This window comes from Crinia signifera, chromosome 2, assembly GCF_055691185.1.
Source record: "Crinia signifera chromosome 2, ASM5569118v1, whole genome shotgun sequence".
Classification (NCBI taxonomy): Eukaryota; Metazoa; Chordata; class Amphibia; order Anura; family Myobatrachidae; genus Crinia; species Crinia signifera.
In genome coordinates, this window is record NC_139218.1 from 119159088 (window position 1) to 119175480 (window position 16393).

Sequence of the window (16393 nt, forward strand, 5' to 3'; positions counted from 1 at the left end):
CCGTCCTTTGCTATAATTATCGCATATGTTAGAACATATGCGATAATTATAAATGCGATGGGCGGCGAAGGGGGGCGGAGATTCTTAGAGAATCTCCCCCAGGAGCTGATTTGCTGGCTGTTTATCACTCTACATTTTATCACTTTTGAAGCTTAGTGCATCTGGCCCTGTGTTTGAAAAATGTCAAACAGGAGCTGATTGTCACTCTCCATTTTATCACTTTTGAAGTTTAGAGAATCTGGTCCAATAAGCCTAGTGCAGGATTGGTGCAGGCATTTGGGATTATAATTTCCATGGGTTGTGTACTCCACCCTGACAAGGTACCAGGTGCAGCAGCCATTTTAGGCGCTCTGCATAGAATTACCCTGGGTGGAACAAAGTGAAGCGCCAGTCTTTTATGTATATACGGAATTGCATGTATTTTATGTAGCAAATTTGCATGAGCAGTGTGCCTCAATGTACCCAAGTCACACATTTATATGGTGCTGATCCCTCAGTGTACAACTGCCAGGAGAGTGCTAAGCTTTGCAGTTAATGGTAATCATTGGCTGTAATAATGGCCTGGTTTTTAGTACTGACATATTGCTGAATATTACCGCTCTTATTTTAGTTATTGGATGCTGCTATTAGCATGTTTTATGTTCCTGTAGTTCTGTGTATGTATACAGTGTATTGGGATTCTGTGCTGTGACCATGGTGCTCTAATGTTAGGAATGGGTAGTATCCTATAAGTGCATAGAAGCAAGGGCCATCCTGCATTGGTTTATATACTGTAGGTATAGACTATTTTGAATTTTCATTTTGGAATGGGCAGATCGGGTCTTGATCGATCGCACACAGTAAGTCTTCTGTCTCTGTCTGATCACAGGTGTTGGGGGGCAGGGACAGGCGACATTTTGGAAAATGGGGGTGTGTTTCCCCCATTTTCTGGGAGCGGCAAGGCTAAGGTTTGCGTCTCTGGACACGTAGGGCAAGATTTAATGGGATGCGAAAAAAATTGCACTTTCCGAAATCGCACCATATCGCGCGTTTTAAAATTGCATTTTTTACTGCGAATTCGCATATTTAATAAGATGCGAATTTTCGGCAAAAAAATGCGATAATTTTTAGTCATGAAAATGTGTGAATTTGAGAACATGTGCGTTTTTAAAAATGGCGTGGGGTCCCCCCCTCCTGAGCATAACCAGCCCCGGGCTCATTGAGCCAGACCTGGTTCCAAAAATACGGGGGACAAAAAATTTGAGGTCCTCCGTATTTTGAAACCAGCACTGGGCTCCAACAGCCCGTGGTGTCATGCCACAGCCAGAGGACACTTTTTACATAAGGTCCCCCCAGGAGCACCATGGCTGGGCAGCCCTGGAATGGGGTACCTGGTGAAGGCCCCTCCCCCCCTCCCCTAGGCTTCACCCGTCCTGGGGCTGTCCCTGTCGTCCATGGGTTTTGGACGGCGGCCTGGTAGGGTTAAATCATTCATACATAACATTGCTTTAAACAGGTGAACTACAAGTGCCAACAGGCTTCCCCTGCATGCTGGGACTTGGTGAACCACAAGTCCCAGCATGCGGGGCATTAATGGGCCCGCTGGGACTTGTAGTCCACCTGTAAAAAGAATGTTAAAATAAAACATACACACACATACACACAGAAAAGTTCAACTTTATTACACACACACAGACACCTCAATTTTACACCAATATATTACCGAACAAGGGTCCAACGCTGTCTTTCTCCTCCACAGCCAGCTCACCTCGCACTGACAGCGGGGTGAGCCGGCTTCCTGTGGCGCTGCTAACAGCTTCTATAGTGCTGTCCCAGCGCTATGGAGGCTTGATGCGTCTCCATGGAGATGCTTTCAGCCAAACAGGGCTTAGCTATGCGTCTCCATGGAGACGCATCGAGCCAACCATGCTAACAGCCTCTATAACGCTGGGACAGATAATTCCTTTTAGATTCATCAATGTTCCAATGTTTGATATTTGACATTTTGTCTTCTGTGATTGTGTGGGAGATACTGTATATCAAGGCATGGAGAGAGAAAAAGTACCAGCCAATCCGCTCCAAGCTGTCATTTTACATGCTGTGTTTGAAAAATAACAATTAGAAGCTGATTGGTACATTTATCTTTCTACAATGCTTGATACATATGCCACTGTATGTTCTTTATTCAGTAGGCACCCATACCTGTACAATTGTCATTGATGTAAGAAAAACAAATCTCTAAGCAGAACCATACTACAGTGTTAGTTTGTGTTTCTTAAATTGTCTGTTTCATGCATCTAATATGTTCAAATATTATTTTCTCATTGTGATGTTTTGCTAGTATGCATTGAGACAAGATGGTAATGGGATGTCAGAAGATTTGACAAGCGAAGAAGATGTGAAACCAAGAACTAAATTATCATCCCTGCGGAATATAGAGGGGACATCAAGTGATAATGGATGTACTTTAACCAGGAGGAGCCGAAGTTCATCTGTCAATAATAGTTATCAGGTGATCTTTTTTCACCCACACTTTTCCTATTCTCTTACAAGTGCCATAAATTGAACATCTTGCCCTCTGTACTCATCAAGATACTATGAGTTAAATTTACTAAAATGGGAGGTGCTAAATAAATAAAAGGTATAATATGATTTGTTTCTATGGGCAACATCCATCTTCAAAACAACTTCCATTTAAGTAAATTTAAGGTGACCATACATCTACAGATCAATTGTCAGATTGGGCTTGTAGGAACAAAAACCTGGTAATATCTGACAGTTTTTGGCAGTTTTCCAGCAATTCAAAGCAAATGGTCAACTGTCATTTGCTCTCATCCATTACCAGGATTTTGTTCCAACCAGCCAAATCTGACAATCGATCTGTAGATGTATGGCCACCTTTACCCCATGATTGGTTTGTGTGTCCCCCCCATAATTCTGAAGAAGTACAGTAGCGATGCCTTGGCACACCCGGTCCTGTGCAACAAGGCTTGAGTCAAGCATTTTTTTCGGGCAAATTTGTGACTTGGGGGAATTTGTTTGTGCCCAAAAAACAGCTTTACTGTATTTTTCTTCACCATAAAAAACCCTGTTTTCAAAACAAAACACATAGGATCCAGGATACGTTTCCAGATCCATATGTTTTCGCAGCTGCAATCGTGAAGAAGGGTAATTTATTGGGGATTTTGTTATATGGCAGTTGTATAAATGTGTGCAATTGAGTCTGACGGTATATGAAGTTCTGCAATGCTACAGCCGTGGCTTGTTTTCACTTTAACGTCTTTTGTGCTTCATGTACAGATTCAGACTCACTCACAAATATAGGTCACATAACATAAAACTAAATAGAAATGTGGTTTCACTTAATAGTAGAGTAATGACCTATTACTATGGGGAGTGGGTACCCTATTGGCAGTGATCATTTTTCTTGTTACAAAATGGCCTTTTCACAGTTTTTGCACACTGGTCATTGGCCCTTATTCAGATCTGATCGCAGTACAAATTTGTTCTCAAAATGGGCAAAACCATGTGCACTGCAGGTTGGGCAGATGTAGCATGTGCAGAGAGAGTTAGATTTGGGTGGGGTGTGTTGAAACTGAAATCCTAATGGCAGTGTAAAAATAATGCAGCCAGTATTTACTCTGCACAGAAACAAAATAACTCACACAAATCTAACTCTCTCTGCACATGTTACATCAGCCCCACCTGCAGTGCACATGGTTTTGCCCATTTTGAGAACAAATTTGTATTGCGATCAGATCTGAATAAGGGCCATTGTCGGACTATCCAATTTTAGCCATTTTTCTTCACAAGAAAAAAATGACACATTTTCACATGAAAATAAAAAGGATCTGTGTAAAGCCACAGACCTACATATGAATTTATCATGGAAGAAGTAGTAATTGGGGATTATGCCATTACTTTGGGATTTCATCTCATTCCCCTAGTCCTAGACAGGATTTATTTTTTCTCTAGGACCTCCCACATAGTCTATATTTTAACGCCTCCTCTTCCTCCCTAGTCTTTTGAGTATCTCCCCGTACAGTATTTGGCTCCTGGGGGGAAAAAAAAACACAATTAAGGAGGGGATATTATAGGCTGACTTGAAGTATCTCAAATAAATAAATTTATCGGTAAGTATAATTTGATGTTTTCTTGTTAACTACTTCATGGTAGCCATTACTTTGGGAAATACCAAAGCTGAATATAAGGAGGGGTAATAAACAGTCAAACAAAAAGTGTACATACTTAATGACATTCCAAAGTTGGCATCCAAACACCGAAAGCGTAATGCCCTGAGAATGTAGACAACCAAGTAGCCGCTGCACATATCTTCACTAATACCTGACCCTTCTTAGCCCAATGCCCATAAGCCAAATCAGCTGTGGGCAATGAAGCCTTGCAGTACTCCAACCGATAGAGGTAGCAAAGAGAAGATGAACACCGAAAGAGCAATTGGATAGGTAGGATGACAACCAAGAAAGGACTGCGTCCTGAAGACATAGGGATTGTATTATTTGTATGAGAAGAGTGAGTATGTTGCCAAACTCTTATAATTGCATATTGGAACATGGAAATGGGTATCCTTTAGGCCTATCAAAGCAAAAAATCCTTTCTTTTTATACTGATTACAATAGATTTTAGGGTTTATATATGACATTTGCCCCTGTAGATATATTTTTAACAGAAATATATGAGAATAAAGATAACAGCACAAATGTTGGTGGTGACGCTTCCTTTTGGGGATCCGGACAATGGAGGTGTGCAAATAAAAAGATGGCAGCGGTGTGATCACAGACAGTGATGGCTTTTTTTTTGTGGCGTGAGATGTGAGATGCGATCTCAGTAGTTCATATGGTAAAACACCACCACTCTCCATGTCATCCCGAAGCGTGGCGGCGGAACGCGTCCTCTGACCTTTTCATATCCCCACTATCCACATTGACGTGGAGTTGATATTATATAGTGTGGCGAGCGCAGCGAGCCACCGAAGCGTGCGTAAGCAGATTACTTTACATGTATTCCGCGTCCCCTGGTGGGGATCGCCACGCTTTGGGATCAGTGGCTCGCTGCGCTCGCCACACTATGTAAAATCAACTCTCCGCCAATGTGGATAGTGGGGGTATGAAAAGGTCGGAGGACGTGTTCCGCCACCACGCTTCGGGGTGACGTGGAGAGTGGTGGTGTTTTAGGTGTTTTACCACATGAACTACGCGTTCCGCCGCCCCACGCGGGGCTCGCCACGCTTCGGGGTGACGTGGAGAGTGGTGTGGTGGTGTTTTAGGTGTTGTTTTAGGTTTTAGCATATTCACTACGGAGATCGCATCTCACATCTCATGCCACAAAAAAAGGGCCATGCCATGCGAAGTGCAATGCGATTTCTCTACGTTAGCGTACGTAGGAAATGTGGGCGCCGTGCTAGGAAACAAGTACCAATAATTCTTATGTAAAAATTCTCAGTTTATTGTTCCCGAGAACAAAGCTTTAAAAATGCTAAAAAAAAATTACAAATCCACAAAAAAATATATCCCTTTATATAGTGTGGCGAGCGCAGCGAGCCACCGAAGCGTGCGTAAGCGTATTACTGTTCATATGTGTACTGGAGGTTGTACCAGTTCTTACAGGATGTGTTTAGCTGCAGGAGAAGCGCATTTATTTGGGAATTGATCTCACAATACCCTATCCAAGCAGCTCCATAATATCTGCTGCATGGCACCATCTTTTATTGAATCTGACCTTTCACCAGGGTGGAAGCATTTGCAGGCCGCCCCTCAAGGCCCGCTGCTTGCTGCATCACTGGCACTTCTGTGCACTGCAGGCTGTACAGTGGAGAAGCCGGCAACAGATGGTGCACATCACCGGAAGCACACTAGTCAGGCATGAACAATTAACAGGCCCAGAGTCTTGCCTGGGTGTCCAGACCATGTCTACTAGGAGGCGCATATGCTGGGAATAAATAGAGGTAAGCCCCGACATTGACAAAAATGGCAAACTTGACCAACACTATACGGACTGGGGGACAGGAAAAAGACTATGGATGAAGAGGAGGAGGGAAGCTATATACTCCTATGTAGGCGGTGCCTGAGGAAAAACTTTATGTCTAGAACTAGGGGAATGGGATGTACTCATAGATTAATGACTGCCAGAAACTAGTGAGAAGAACATATTTTACTGGACTTCACTGAATTATCTATATTCTATACTGTATCTCCGTTTACAATTTGTACACCTTCCAGTTTAATTAGTTCACTGTCCTACATTATATGTAGTAAGGGCTTCTGAACACAGCCATTAGTTCATTCATTGTCTCCTCTGTTCCATTTTTTACAACTCAATGAAGTAGAGCTGTAATTTCAAATACAGATAATTGATCAGTAAGGAGAGACACCAATGTAGTGAACATGACAGTCTTCATGATAAAGCAGGAACAGGCACAAGAAGAGAACTTTATCTGTGTCTTTCTATGGGGATCAATGGTAGTAAGATTCCATCTATCTTCTTTTAGCTGTCAAATAGGAAACAGCAAAGACAGAAAGTATTCAAATGTATACGTAGCCCAAAGATTGTGATAAATTGGCAGTGAGAAAGATGCGTGGGGTTTTACCACTGTGATTGTACATCTTGTGCCAACACTGGTACAGGAGTTTTAGTTGTAATGAATATCTTTTGTTTTGTTCAGTTTTTAATTGCAAATTTATCTACTGTAGCTGCTCCTTTGTGATCCACTGAGCTCCTGTTTTACAGAAAGCTATGGTGTCAGAGCTAAGAGCTCTATACTCCTTACTGATTAATTGCTACCCTACCCACGGTTTTCATATTGGATGTTTAGCTCTTAAGGTCTTTTTCAGATCTGAGCTCATTACAAATGTGTTTGGAAAATGGGCAAAACCATGTGCACTGCAGGTGGGACAAATGTAACATGTATAAACAGAGTTAGATTTGCATACCTCCCAACTTTTGGATCTCAGCAGTCGGGACGCTGCTGCTGCTGCGCGCCGGAGGCGCGTCAAAATTTCCGGGGCGTGGCCTAATTTGGGGGCGTGGCCTATGCTCACGGCTTTCCCGTGAGGCCACGCCCCCATTTTGCCACTATGGGGGCATGACCCAGAGGCTCTGTGAGCCTCTAGCCATGCCCCCAGCCCCCTGGCTGCGGGAATAAACGCTGTGCGCATGCGCACAGCATTTATTCCCCGCTGCTTAGCATCTGACAGGGGGGACTCCCAACAGCCCCCCCACACCGCGGGACACTGCCGCCCGCGGGTGGGACAGCGGGACAGGCCCTGACAATCGGGACTGTCCCGATAAAATCGGGACTGTTGGGAGGTATGGATTGGTGTGAGTTGTTTTGTTTCTACGCAGGGTAAATACTGGCAGCATTATTTTTACACTGCAATTTAGATTTCAGTTTCAGCACACCGCACCCAAATTTAACTCTCTCTATACATGTTACATCTGCCCCACCTGCAGCGCACATGGTTTTGCTCGTTTTCCAAACACATTTATACTGAGCTCAGATCTGAATAAGGCCCTTAGTTTGTAAAACCACTTTTACCTAATTTTCCCTACATGAATTTAATTGAGTCTGGAACGGGCCTCCATTTGGGACATGTGAGCTTTAGGTCTCATTTTGTTTGTAAAAGATAACTGTTCATTTTGAGGAAATGGCTGAGTATTATTTTTTATTATTCTTAACTGGTAAATATTCATCGGTGTCAGGAAAATTAAGCTATAAATTGCTATTGGTTTACTTTCCTAACATTGGGAATAATGCTATAGGGATGAAGTGGCATTTAGGTGCTTCTAGTTAGTTGTGCCTGACATATACCTTTTAAGATAGCTGTCCTCCAGTGATAAGGTAAGGTCAGTGACTGGGGAGGCTCTGGCTTGTATCGGAGCCAGATTTACACACACATAACTGAAAAAAAAATTAAATTATATAAATAATACAAAGAATATAACTTTATTAATATATTTTTTGTATTATTGTAATTGACTATATAGTAAAAGCTGTGGAATGTACTTAACCCCTTCCCGACAATTGACGTACATTTACGTCATGGTCGGGAAGTACTTCCCGACACATGGCGTAAATGTACGTCATGGCATTTAACTGTCACCGCGTCTATAGACGCGGTGACAGTTTCAACATGTCTGCTGTCCCTGACAGCAGACATGTCCGTGCATGCCCAGGGGGGGCTGCGATGCCGCCCCCCCGTCGGCGATCGCTGTGATTGGCTGTTCAGTGTGAACAGCCAATTACAGCGTTTTCTGTGTCACCGGCGAATAACGTTCGCCGGTGACACGCGATCGGAGGTGATTGGTGCTGTAAAGTACAGCACCAATCACCGCGGGGTGTAAGGGTGACACTGGTGTCACCCCACCTCACCCCGCCCGCCCCCAAAGGCCGTGATTGGTCCGTCGGACCGACGGACCAATCACAGCCATGGAGGGGGGTTTAAACTAATGGTGACTGCACTGCAGACGCCATTCCGGTCTGGAATTGCGTGCAGTGCGGTCACCGTGCCAATCTGCCGCGATATACTGACCAGAACCTGGCAAAATACTTACCTGATCCTTGCAAATATCTTGGCTGCTTCATCTGCTTGTAGTGTGCTGGATGCTTCCTGGATCCTGTTACTTGTGACTTCCTGTGAACTTGTGCTGCTGCAGTGTAATAGCGTTAGTTAGATAGAGAGAGATAGAGAGAGATAGTGTCAGAGAGTGCTGTATTTTGTGCTGCTGCAGTGTGATATAGTTATAGAGAGAGAGATAGAGAGATAGAGAGAGATAGAGAGAGATAGAGAGAGATAGAGATAGAGAGATATAGAGAGAGATAGAGAGAGAGAGATAGAGAGGCCTAGTGACAGAGAGTGCTATATTTTGTGCTGCTGCAGTGTGATAGTTATAGATAGAGAGATAGAGAGAGATAGAGAGAGATAGAGAGAGAGAGATAGAGATAGTGACAGATTGTGCTATATATTTTTTATATAACTGACTGCTGCCCCCCCTTTTGTGCTGATCAGTATAAATTAACTGATCAGCAACTTTTTGGGGGCGCAGGGTATTTTTATATATATATATATACCTGTCACTGCTGCTGCTGCAGTGTCATAGAGTGTTAGATAGTGAGAGATAGAGAGATAGAGAGAGATAGTGACAGAGAGTGATAGAGAGTGCTAAATTTTGTGTCTGCTGCCCCCGCCTTTTGTGCTGATCACTATATCTGAGGTGATCAGCAACTTTTTAGGGGTGCAGAGGTTTTTTTTTTTTTTTTTATATATATATACCTGCCAGTTGCACTGTCAGTTGCACCTGCTACCCCTCACTGGTAATCAGTGTCGCATCACTGATCACCTTTTTTTTTTTTGTGTGTGCTGTGGGGTCTTTTTTTAATTTTTTTTTTTACACACACTGTGATTTTGTGGGTGTCCTGTGGCCGCTGTGCGCGGATCAGTGACGTACATCACTGATCATCTTTTTCGGCACAGGGTTGATCTATTTTTTTTTTTTTTTTGATCAAATTCCTGTTGCCTTTCAGCGCTGTTCAGTGACGGACGTTACTGACCAACATCTGTGCTCAATTTTTGGCGCAGGACCTTTTTTTTTTTTTTTTTTTAACCCCTTCAATTTTTTTTTTTAACCCCTTCAATTATTTTTTTTTAACCCCTTCAATTTTTTTTTTTTTAACCCCTCCATTTTTTTTTTTTGTATAAAGTATTTTTTTTTTCTGCACACTACATACACACTACACACTACATACCCCCCGGGTTGAAATAAAGTTTGTACCCCCCCCTACACTATACACGTGTTGAAACATTTCACTACCAGTAACACAAAAATAAAAATGGCATCCCAAATGTCATCCCAAATGTCATCCCAGTCATCCAGAAGAATGTATTCAGCGGAGGAGGCATATGCCCTGCTTGCTTCTGACTCTGACACAGCCAGTGATGCAAGCGGGGAATTTGAAGGATTCGCCTTAAGCTCCTCTTCCTCCTCTGATGATGAGGGACCCCCTCAAAGACGCCCCCGTAGAGCAGCTGAGACCCCCCCCCCAATAATTGATCTCGTATGGACCCCACCACCAGACAATTTTGAGCCCCAGGTTCCTGAGTTTTTGGCCATGCCAGGAATCCAATTTGATTCCACAGGTCTCAGAGAAATTGACTTTTTCAAATTATTTTTCTCTGATGATTTTATAAATTTAATGGTGGACCAAACTAATTTATATGCCCAGCAGTTTATTGCTCAAAACCCCACGTCATCATTTGCTAGGTGGACCCCTGTAGATGCAGTAGAGATTATGACGTTTTGGGGTCTGGTGTTTCATATGGGCATAGTAAAAAAGCCAGAAATTAGGCAATATTGGAGTACAGATGTTCTGTACAGCACCCCATTTTACCGTATGGCCATGCCCCGGGCTCGATTTGAGACGATCCTTAAATTTTTGCATTACAACGATAATGCACAGTGCCCACCCAGAGATGATCCCACCTTTGACCGGCTATTCAAAGTCAGGCCGGTCATTGATCATTTCAGTGCCAAATTTGAAGACATGTACATCCCAGATAAATTCATTTGCATAGACGAGTCCCTTATACATTTTAAAGGAAGGGTTAAATTCCGCCAGTACCTTCCCAGTAAGAGGGCAAGGTATGGCATAAAAATGTATAAGTTGTGTGAAAGCACCTCAGGGTACACCCACAGGTTTAGGGTATATGAAGGGAAGGATTCAAGAATTGAACCGCCAGAATGCCCCCTCTTCCCTCGTAGGTGTTAGTGGAAAAATTGTCTGGGATTTAGTGCACCCCTTCCTGGATAAAGGTTATCACCTCTATGTGGATAACTTTTACACCAGCATCCCCTTGTTTAAGGCCCTTGGTTCAAGAGGTACAGCAGCTTGCGGTACTGTGCGCAAGAACCAAAGAGGCCTCCCAAAAACGCACATTGCCCAAGTAATGAGAAGGGGTGAAAGCAGGGGAATATGCACCGAAAATATGTTGTTGGTCAAATATAAGGACAAGAGGGATGTCCTTATACTGACAACAATTCACGGAGACAGTACCACCTCCGTCCCTGTACGAGGTACCAGTACCCACACCTCCAAACCTAATTGTATCCTGGATTACAATAGGTACATGGGCGGAGTGGATCTTTCAGATCAGGTACTGAAGCCGTACAGTGCCCTGCGGAAAACAAAAATCTGGTACAAGAAGCTGGCCGTGTATATCATCCAGATGGCACTGTATAACGCTTACGTGCTATTCCGTTCTACCGGCCAGAGGGGGACATTTATGCACTTTCAAGAGGAAGTCATAAAGGGCCTAATATTTGGGAACCAGCAGGCTGAGGGCCCCAGTACTTCTAGTACTGGCCCCCGTATTGTACCAGGGCAGCATTTTCCTGATGAAATCCCCTCCACTGGAAAAAAGGGCAGGACACAAAAAAGGTGCAAAGTTTGCTATAAAAAGGGAATAAGAAAGCAAACTATTTTCCAGTGTGACACTTGCCCCGACAAACCCGGCCTATGTATAAAGGAGTGTTTTAAAATATACCACACATCTATGGATTATTAGGTTCATAATTTCACCGTGCTTCGGGGGTCTTGCTAATGCCACATACCACCCACCATTCATTCCACCATAATCTGAGCCGCAAAATCCAAAAATCACTCCTTCCGTTCTGAGTCCTGCCATGCACCCAACTGGTATTTTTTGGTCACATGTGAGGCATTGCCGTACTCGGGAGAAATTGGGGCACAGATTTTGGGGTGCTTTTTCTCCTTCATACCTTCTGAAAATGAAAAATTTTGAGCCAGAACTGCATTTTTGTGTAAAAAAATGTAATTTTTCATTTTCACTGCCCACTTGTATCAAAATTGGTGAAACCCCTGGGGGTTTGAAATGTACACTATACCCCTAGATGAATTCCCTGAGGGGTGTAGTTTGCAAAATGGGGTCACTTGTGGGGGGGTTCCACTGTATTGGTGCTTTGGGGGTCTTGCTAATGCGACATAGCACCCACCATCATTCCACCAGAATTTGTGCTGCAAAATCCAAATATCACTCCTTCCCTTCTGAGTCCTGCAACTTTTTGGTCACACATGAGGCATTGCCGTACTCGGGAGAAATTGGGGCACAGATTTTGGGGTGCTTTGTCTCCTTCATTCCTTCTGAAATTGAAAAATTTTGAGCCAGAACTGCATTTTTGTGTAAAAAAATGTAATTTTTCATTTTCACTGCCCACTTGTATCAAAATTGGTGAAACCCCTGGGGGTTTGAAATGTACACTATACCCCTAGATGAATTCCCTGAGGGGTGTAGTTTGCAAAATGGGGTCACTTGTGGGGGGGTTCCACTGTATTGGTGCAACATAGCACCCACCATTCATTCCACCAGAATCTGTGCTGCAAAATCCAAAAATCACTCCTTCCCTTCTGAGTCCTGCCATGCACCCAACTGGTATTTTTTGGTCACATGTGAGGCATTGCCGTACTCGGGAGAAATTGGGGCACAGATTTTGGGGTGCTTTTTCTCCTTCATACCTTCTGAAAATGAAAAATTTTGAGCCAGAACTGCATTTTTGTGTAAAAAATGTAATTTTTCATTTTCACTGCCGACTTGTATCAAAATTGGTGAAACCCCTGGGGGTTTGAAATGTACACTATACCCCTAGATGAATTCCCTGAGGGGTGTAGTTTGCAAAATGGGGTCACTTGTGGGGGGGTTCCACTGTATTGGTGCTTTGGGGGTCTTGCTAATGCGACATAGCACCCACCAAAATTCCACCAGAATCTGAGCCGCAAAATCCAAAAATCACTCCTTCCGTTCTGAGTCCTGCCATGCACCCAACTGGTATTTTTTGGTCACATGTGAGGCATTGCCGTACTCGGGAAAAATTGGGGCACATATTTTGGGGTGCTTTTTCTCCTTCATACCTTCTAAAAATGAAAAATTTTGAGCCAGAACTGCATTTTTGTGTAAAAAAATGTAATTTTTCATTTTCACTGCCCACTTGTATCAAAATTGGTGAAACCCCTGGGGGTTTGAAATGTACACTATACCCCTAGATGAATTCCCTGAGGGGTGTACTTTGCAAAATGGGGTGACTTGTGGGGGGGTTCCACTGTATTGGTGCAACATAGCACCCACCATTCATTCCACCAGAATCTGTGCTGCAAAATCCAAAAATCACTCCTTCCCTTCTGAGTCCTGCCATGCACCCAACTGGTATTTTTTGGTCACATGTGAGGCATTGCCGTACTCGGGAGAAATTGGGGCACAGATTTTGGGGTGCTTTTTCTCCTTCATACCTTCTGAAAATGAAAAATTTTGAGCCAGAACTGCATTTTTGTGTAAAAAAATGTAATTTTTCATTTTCACTGCCCACTTGTATCAAAATTGGTGAAACCCCTGGGGGTTTGAAATGTACACTATACCCCTAGATGAATTCCCTGAGGGGTGTAGTTTGCAAAATGGGGTCACTTGTGGGGGGGTTCCACTGTATTGGTGCTTGGGGGGTCTTGCTAATGCGACATAGCACCCACCAAAATTCCACCAGAATCTGAGCTGCAAAATCCAAAAATCACTCCTTCCCTTCTGAGTCCTGCCATGCACCCAACTGGTATTTTTTGGTCACATGTGAGGCATTGCCGTACTCGGGAGAAATTGGGGCACAGATTTTGGGGTGCTTTTTCTCCTTCATACCTTCTGAAAATGAAAAATTTTGAGCCAGAACTGCATTTTTGTGTAAAAAATGTAATTTTTCATTTTCACTGCCCACTTGTATCAAAATTGGTGAAACCCCTGGGGGTTTGAAATCTACACTATACCCCTAGATGAATTCCCTGAGGGATGTAGTTTGCAAAATGGGGTCACTTGTGGGGGGGTTCCACTGTATTGGTGCTTGGGGGGTCTTGCTAATGCGACATAGCACCCACCAAAATTCCACCAGAATCTGAGCTGCAAAATACAAAAATCACTCCTTCCCTTCTGAGTCCTGCCATGCACCCAACTGGTATTTTTTGGTCACATGTGAGGCATTGCCGTACTCGGGAGAAATTGGGGCACAGATTTTGGGGTGCTTTTTCTCCTTCATACCTTCTGAAAATGAAAAATTTTGAGCCAGAACTGCATTTTTGTGTAAAAAAATGTAATTTTTCATTTTCACTGCCCACTTGTATCAAAATTGGTGAAACCCCTGGGGGTTTGAAATGTACACTATACCCCTAGATGAATTCCCTGAGGGGTGTAGTTTGCAAAATGGGGTCACTTGTGGGGGGGTTCCACTGTATTGGTGCTTGGGGGGTCTTGCTAATGCGACATAGCACCCACCAAAATTCCACCAGAATCTGAGCCGCAAAATCCAAAAATCACTCCTTCCGTTCTGAGTCCTGCCATGCACCCAACTGGTATTTTTTGGTCACATGTGAGGCATTGCCGTACTCGGGAGAAATTGGGGCACATATTTTGGGGTGCTTTTTCTCCTTCATACCTTCTGAAAATGAAAAATTTTGAGCCAGAACTGCATTTTTGTGTAAAAAAATGTAATTTTTCATTTTCACTGCCCACTTGTATCAAAATTGGTGAAACCCCTGGGGGTTTGAAATGTACACTATACCCCTAGATGAATTCCCTGAGGGGTGTACTTTGCAAAATGGGGTGACTTGTGGGGGGGTTCCACTGTATTGGTGCAACATAGCACCCACCATTCATTCCACCAGAATCTGTGCTGCAAAATCCAAAAATCACTCCTTCCCTTCTGAGTCCTGCCATGCACCCAACTGGTATTTTTTGGTCACATGTGAGGCATTGCCGTACTCGGGAGAAATTGGGGCACAGATTTTGGGGTGCTTTTTCTCCTTCATACCTTCTGAAAATGAAAAATTTTGAGCCAGAACTGCATTTTTGTGTAAAAAAAATAATTTTTCATTTTCACTGCCCACTTGTATCAAAATTGGTGAAACCCCTGGGGGTTTGAAATGTACACTATACCCCTAGATGAATTCCCTGAGGGGTGTAGTTTGCAAAATGGGGTCACTTGTGGGGGGGTTCCTAACTTTTAGCATCTTATGGTGCCTAGAAACCTACATGGTGCCTAAAAAATAATCTCATAAAAAGGAGGCTCCAAAATCAAGTAGGTGCTCCTTCTATTATGAAGCCTGTGGTTTGGTCACCGTGCACACTAGGGCCACATATAGGATATTTATGAAAACAAAAGAATTGGGGGAATCAATTTTCAGTCACATTTCTCTAGTAAAATGTACTGTGTTCCTTAGAAAAATGTATTAAAATTGCAAATCTGCAAAAAAAAAGAAATTTTGAAATTTCACCTACACTTTGTTTTAATTCCTGTGAAACACCTAAAGGGTTAACAAACTTCCAAAATGCTGTTTTGAATACTGTGAGGGGTGCAGTTTTTGAAATGGCATCATTTATGGGGGTGTCTCACATACAAGTCCCTCAAAGTCACATCAGAACTGAACTGGTCCCTAAAAAAATCAGTGTTTGAAATTTTCTTGAAAATTTGAGAATTTGCTATTCATATTGTAAGCCTCCTAGTGTCCCAAAAAATTAAAAGGAAGTTGAAATAATGATGTCAACATAAAGTAGACATATGGTCTATGTTAGTTATTAACTATTTTGAGTGGTATGATTATTTGTCTCACAAGCAGAAAATTTAACATTTTGCAAATTGCTAAATTTTCCATTTTTTTACGACATTTTGGTATTTTTCACAAAAAAACACAGACTGCATCGACGAAAATTTACCACTAACTTGAAGTACAATGTGTCACGAAAAAACAATCTCAAAATCACTGGGATAAGTAAAAGCAAAAAAAAGTTATCCCCACTTAAGTGAGACATGTCAGATTTGAAAAAAAGGGCTCTGTCAGGAACGCAAAAACTGGTTCTGTCAGGAAGGGGTTAAGCATGACAGGTGAGGCTCTGCCTCCCCTGACTGTCAAAGCTGTTCTTAACCCCATCTTGAAATCGGTCTTCTAATGGTAATACACCACCATGTACTTATTTTAAAGGAAATATAATGGTATATTAGATTTCCACAAATATTACAGATAGAGAAACATGGCAATCGCTTCCTGATAGGACCATTGGAATCACCATTATTTGTATTGCTTGGCCATCATACGAAGGAAAAATTTCCGACAACAAGTCCATTTAGTTTTTTGAGAAGAGGAATATATAAATGAGACTGAAGGGTGTTTTCATCTGTCTGTCTTTTATGTTAATGGTTCTCAGTTTCTTTAATCTTCTCCTTTTACTAAGTTTTATTTATTTATTTTTAATTCGGGGCTTCGTTTAGAGCTAGGAGTAAATCCATATACTGTATATGGAATTTTGCACTTTGGAAAACTTACTGTGTGGACAAGGCAAACTTGGCAGGAATGGTGCAT

At 42.7% G+C, this 16393-nt stretch overlaps 1 protein-coding gene across 2 annotated transcripts in view; it reads left to right on the forward strand.

Annotated features, from left to right (window-relative positions):
* The window catches only part of PHTF1 (putative homeodomain transcription factor 1), a 119455-nt gene that overhangs the window by 62502 nt on the left and 40560 nt on the right, over positions 1-16393 (forward strand). For both annotated transcript variants that reach the window (XM_083172767.1, XM_083172768.1), the window contains exon 9: positions 2321-2491. In XM_083172767.1, the coding sequence (XP_083028893.1) occupies positions 2321-2491 (171 nt within the window). The remainder of the gene's footprint in view (positions 1-2320; positions 2492-16393) is intronic.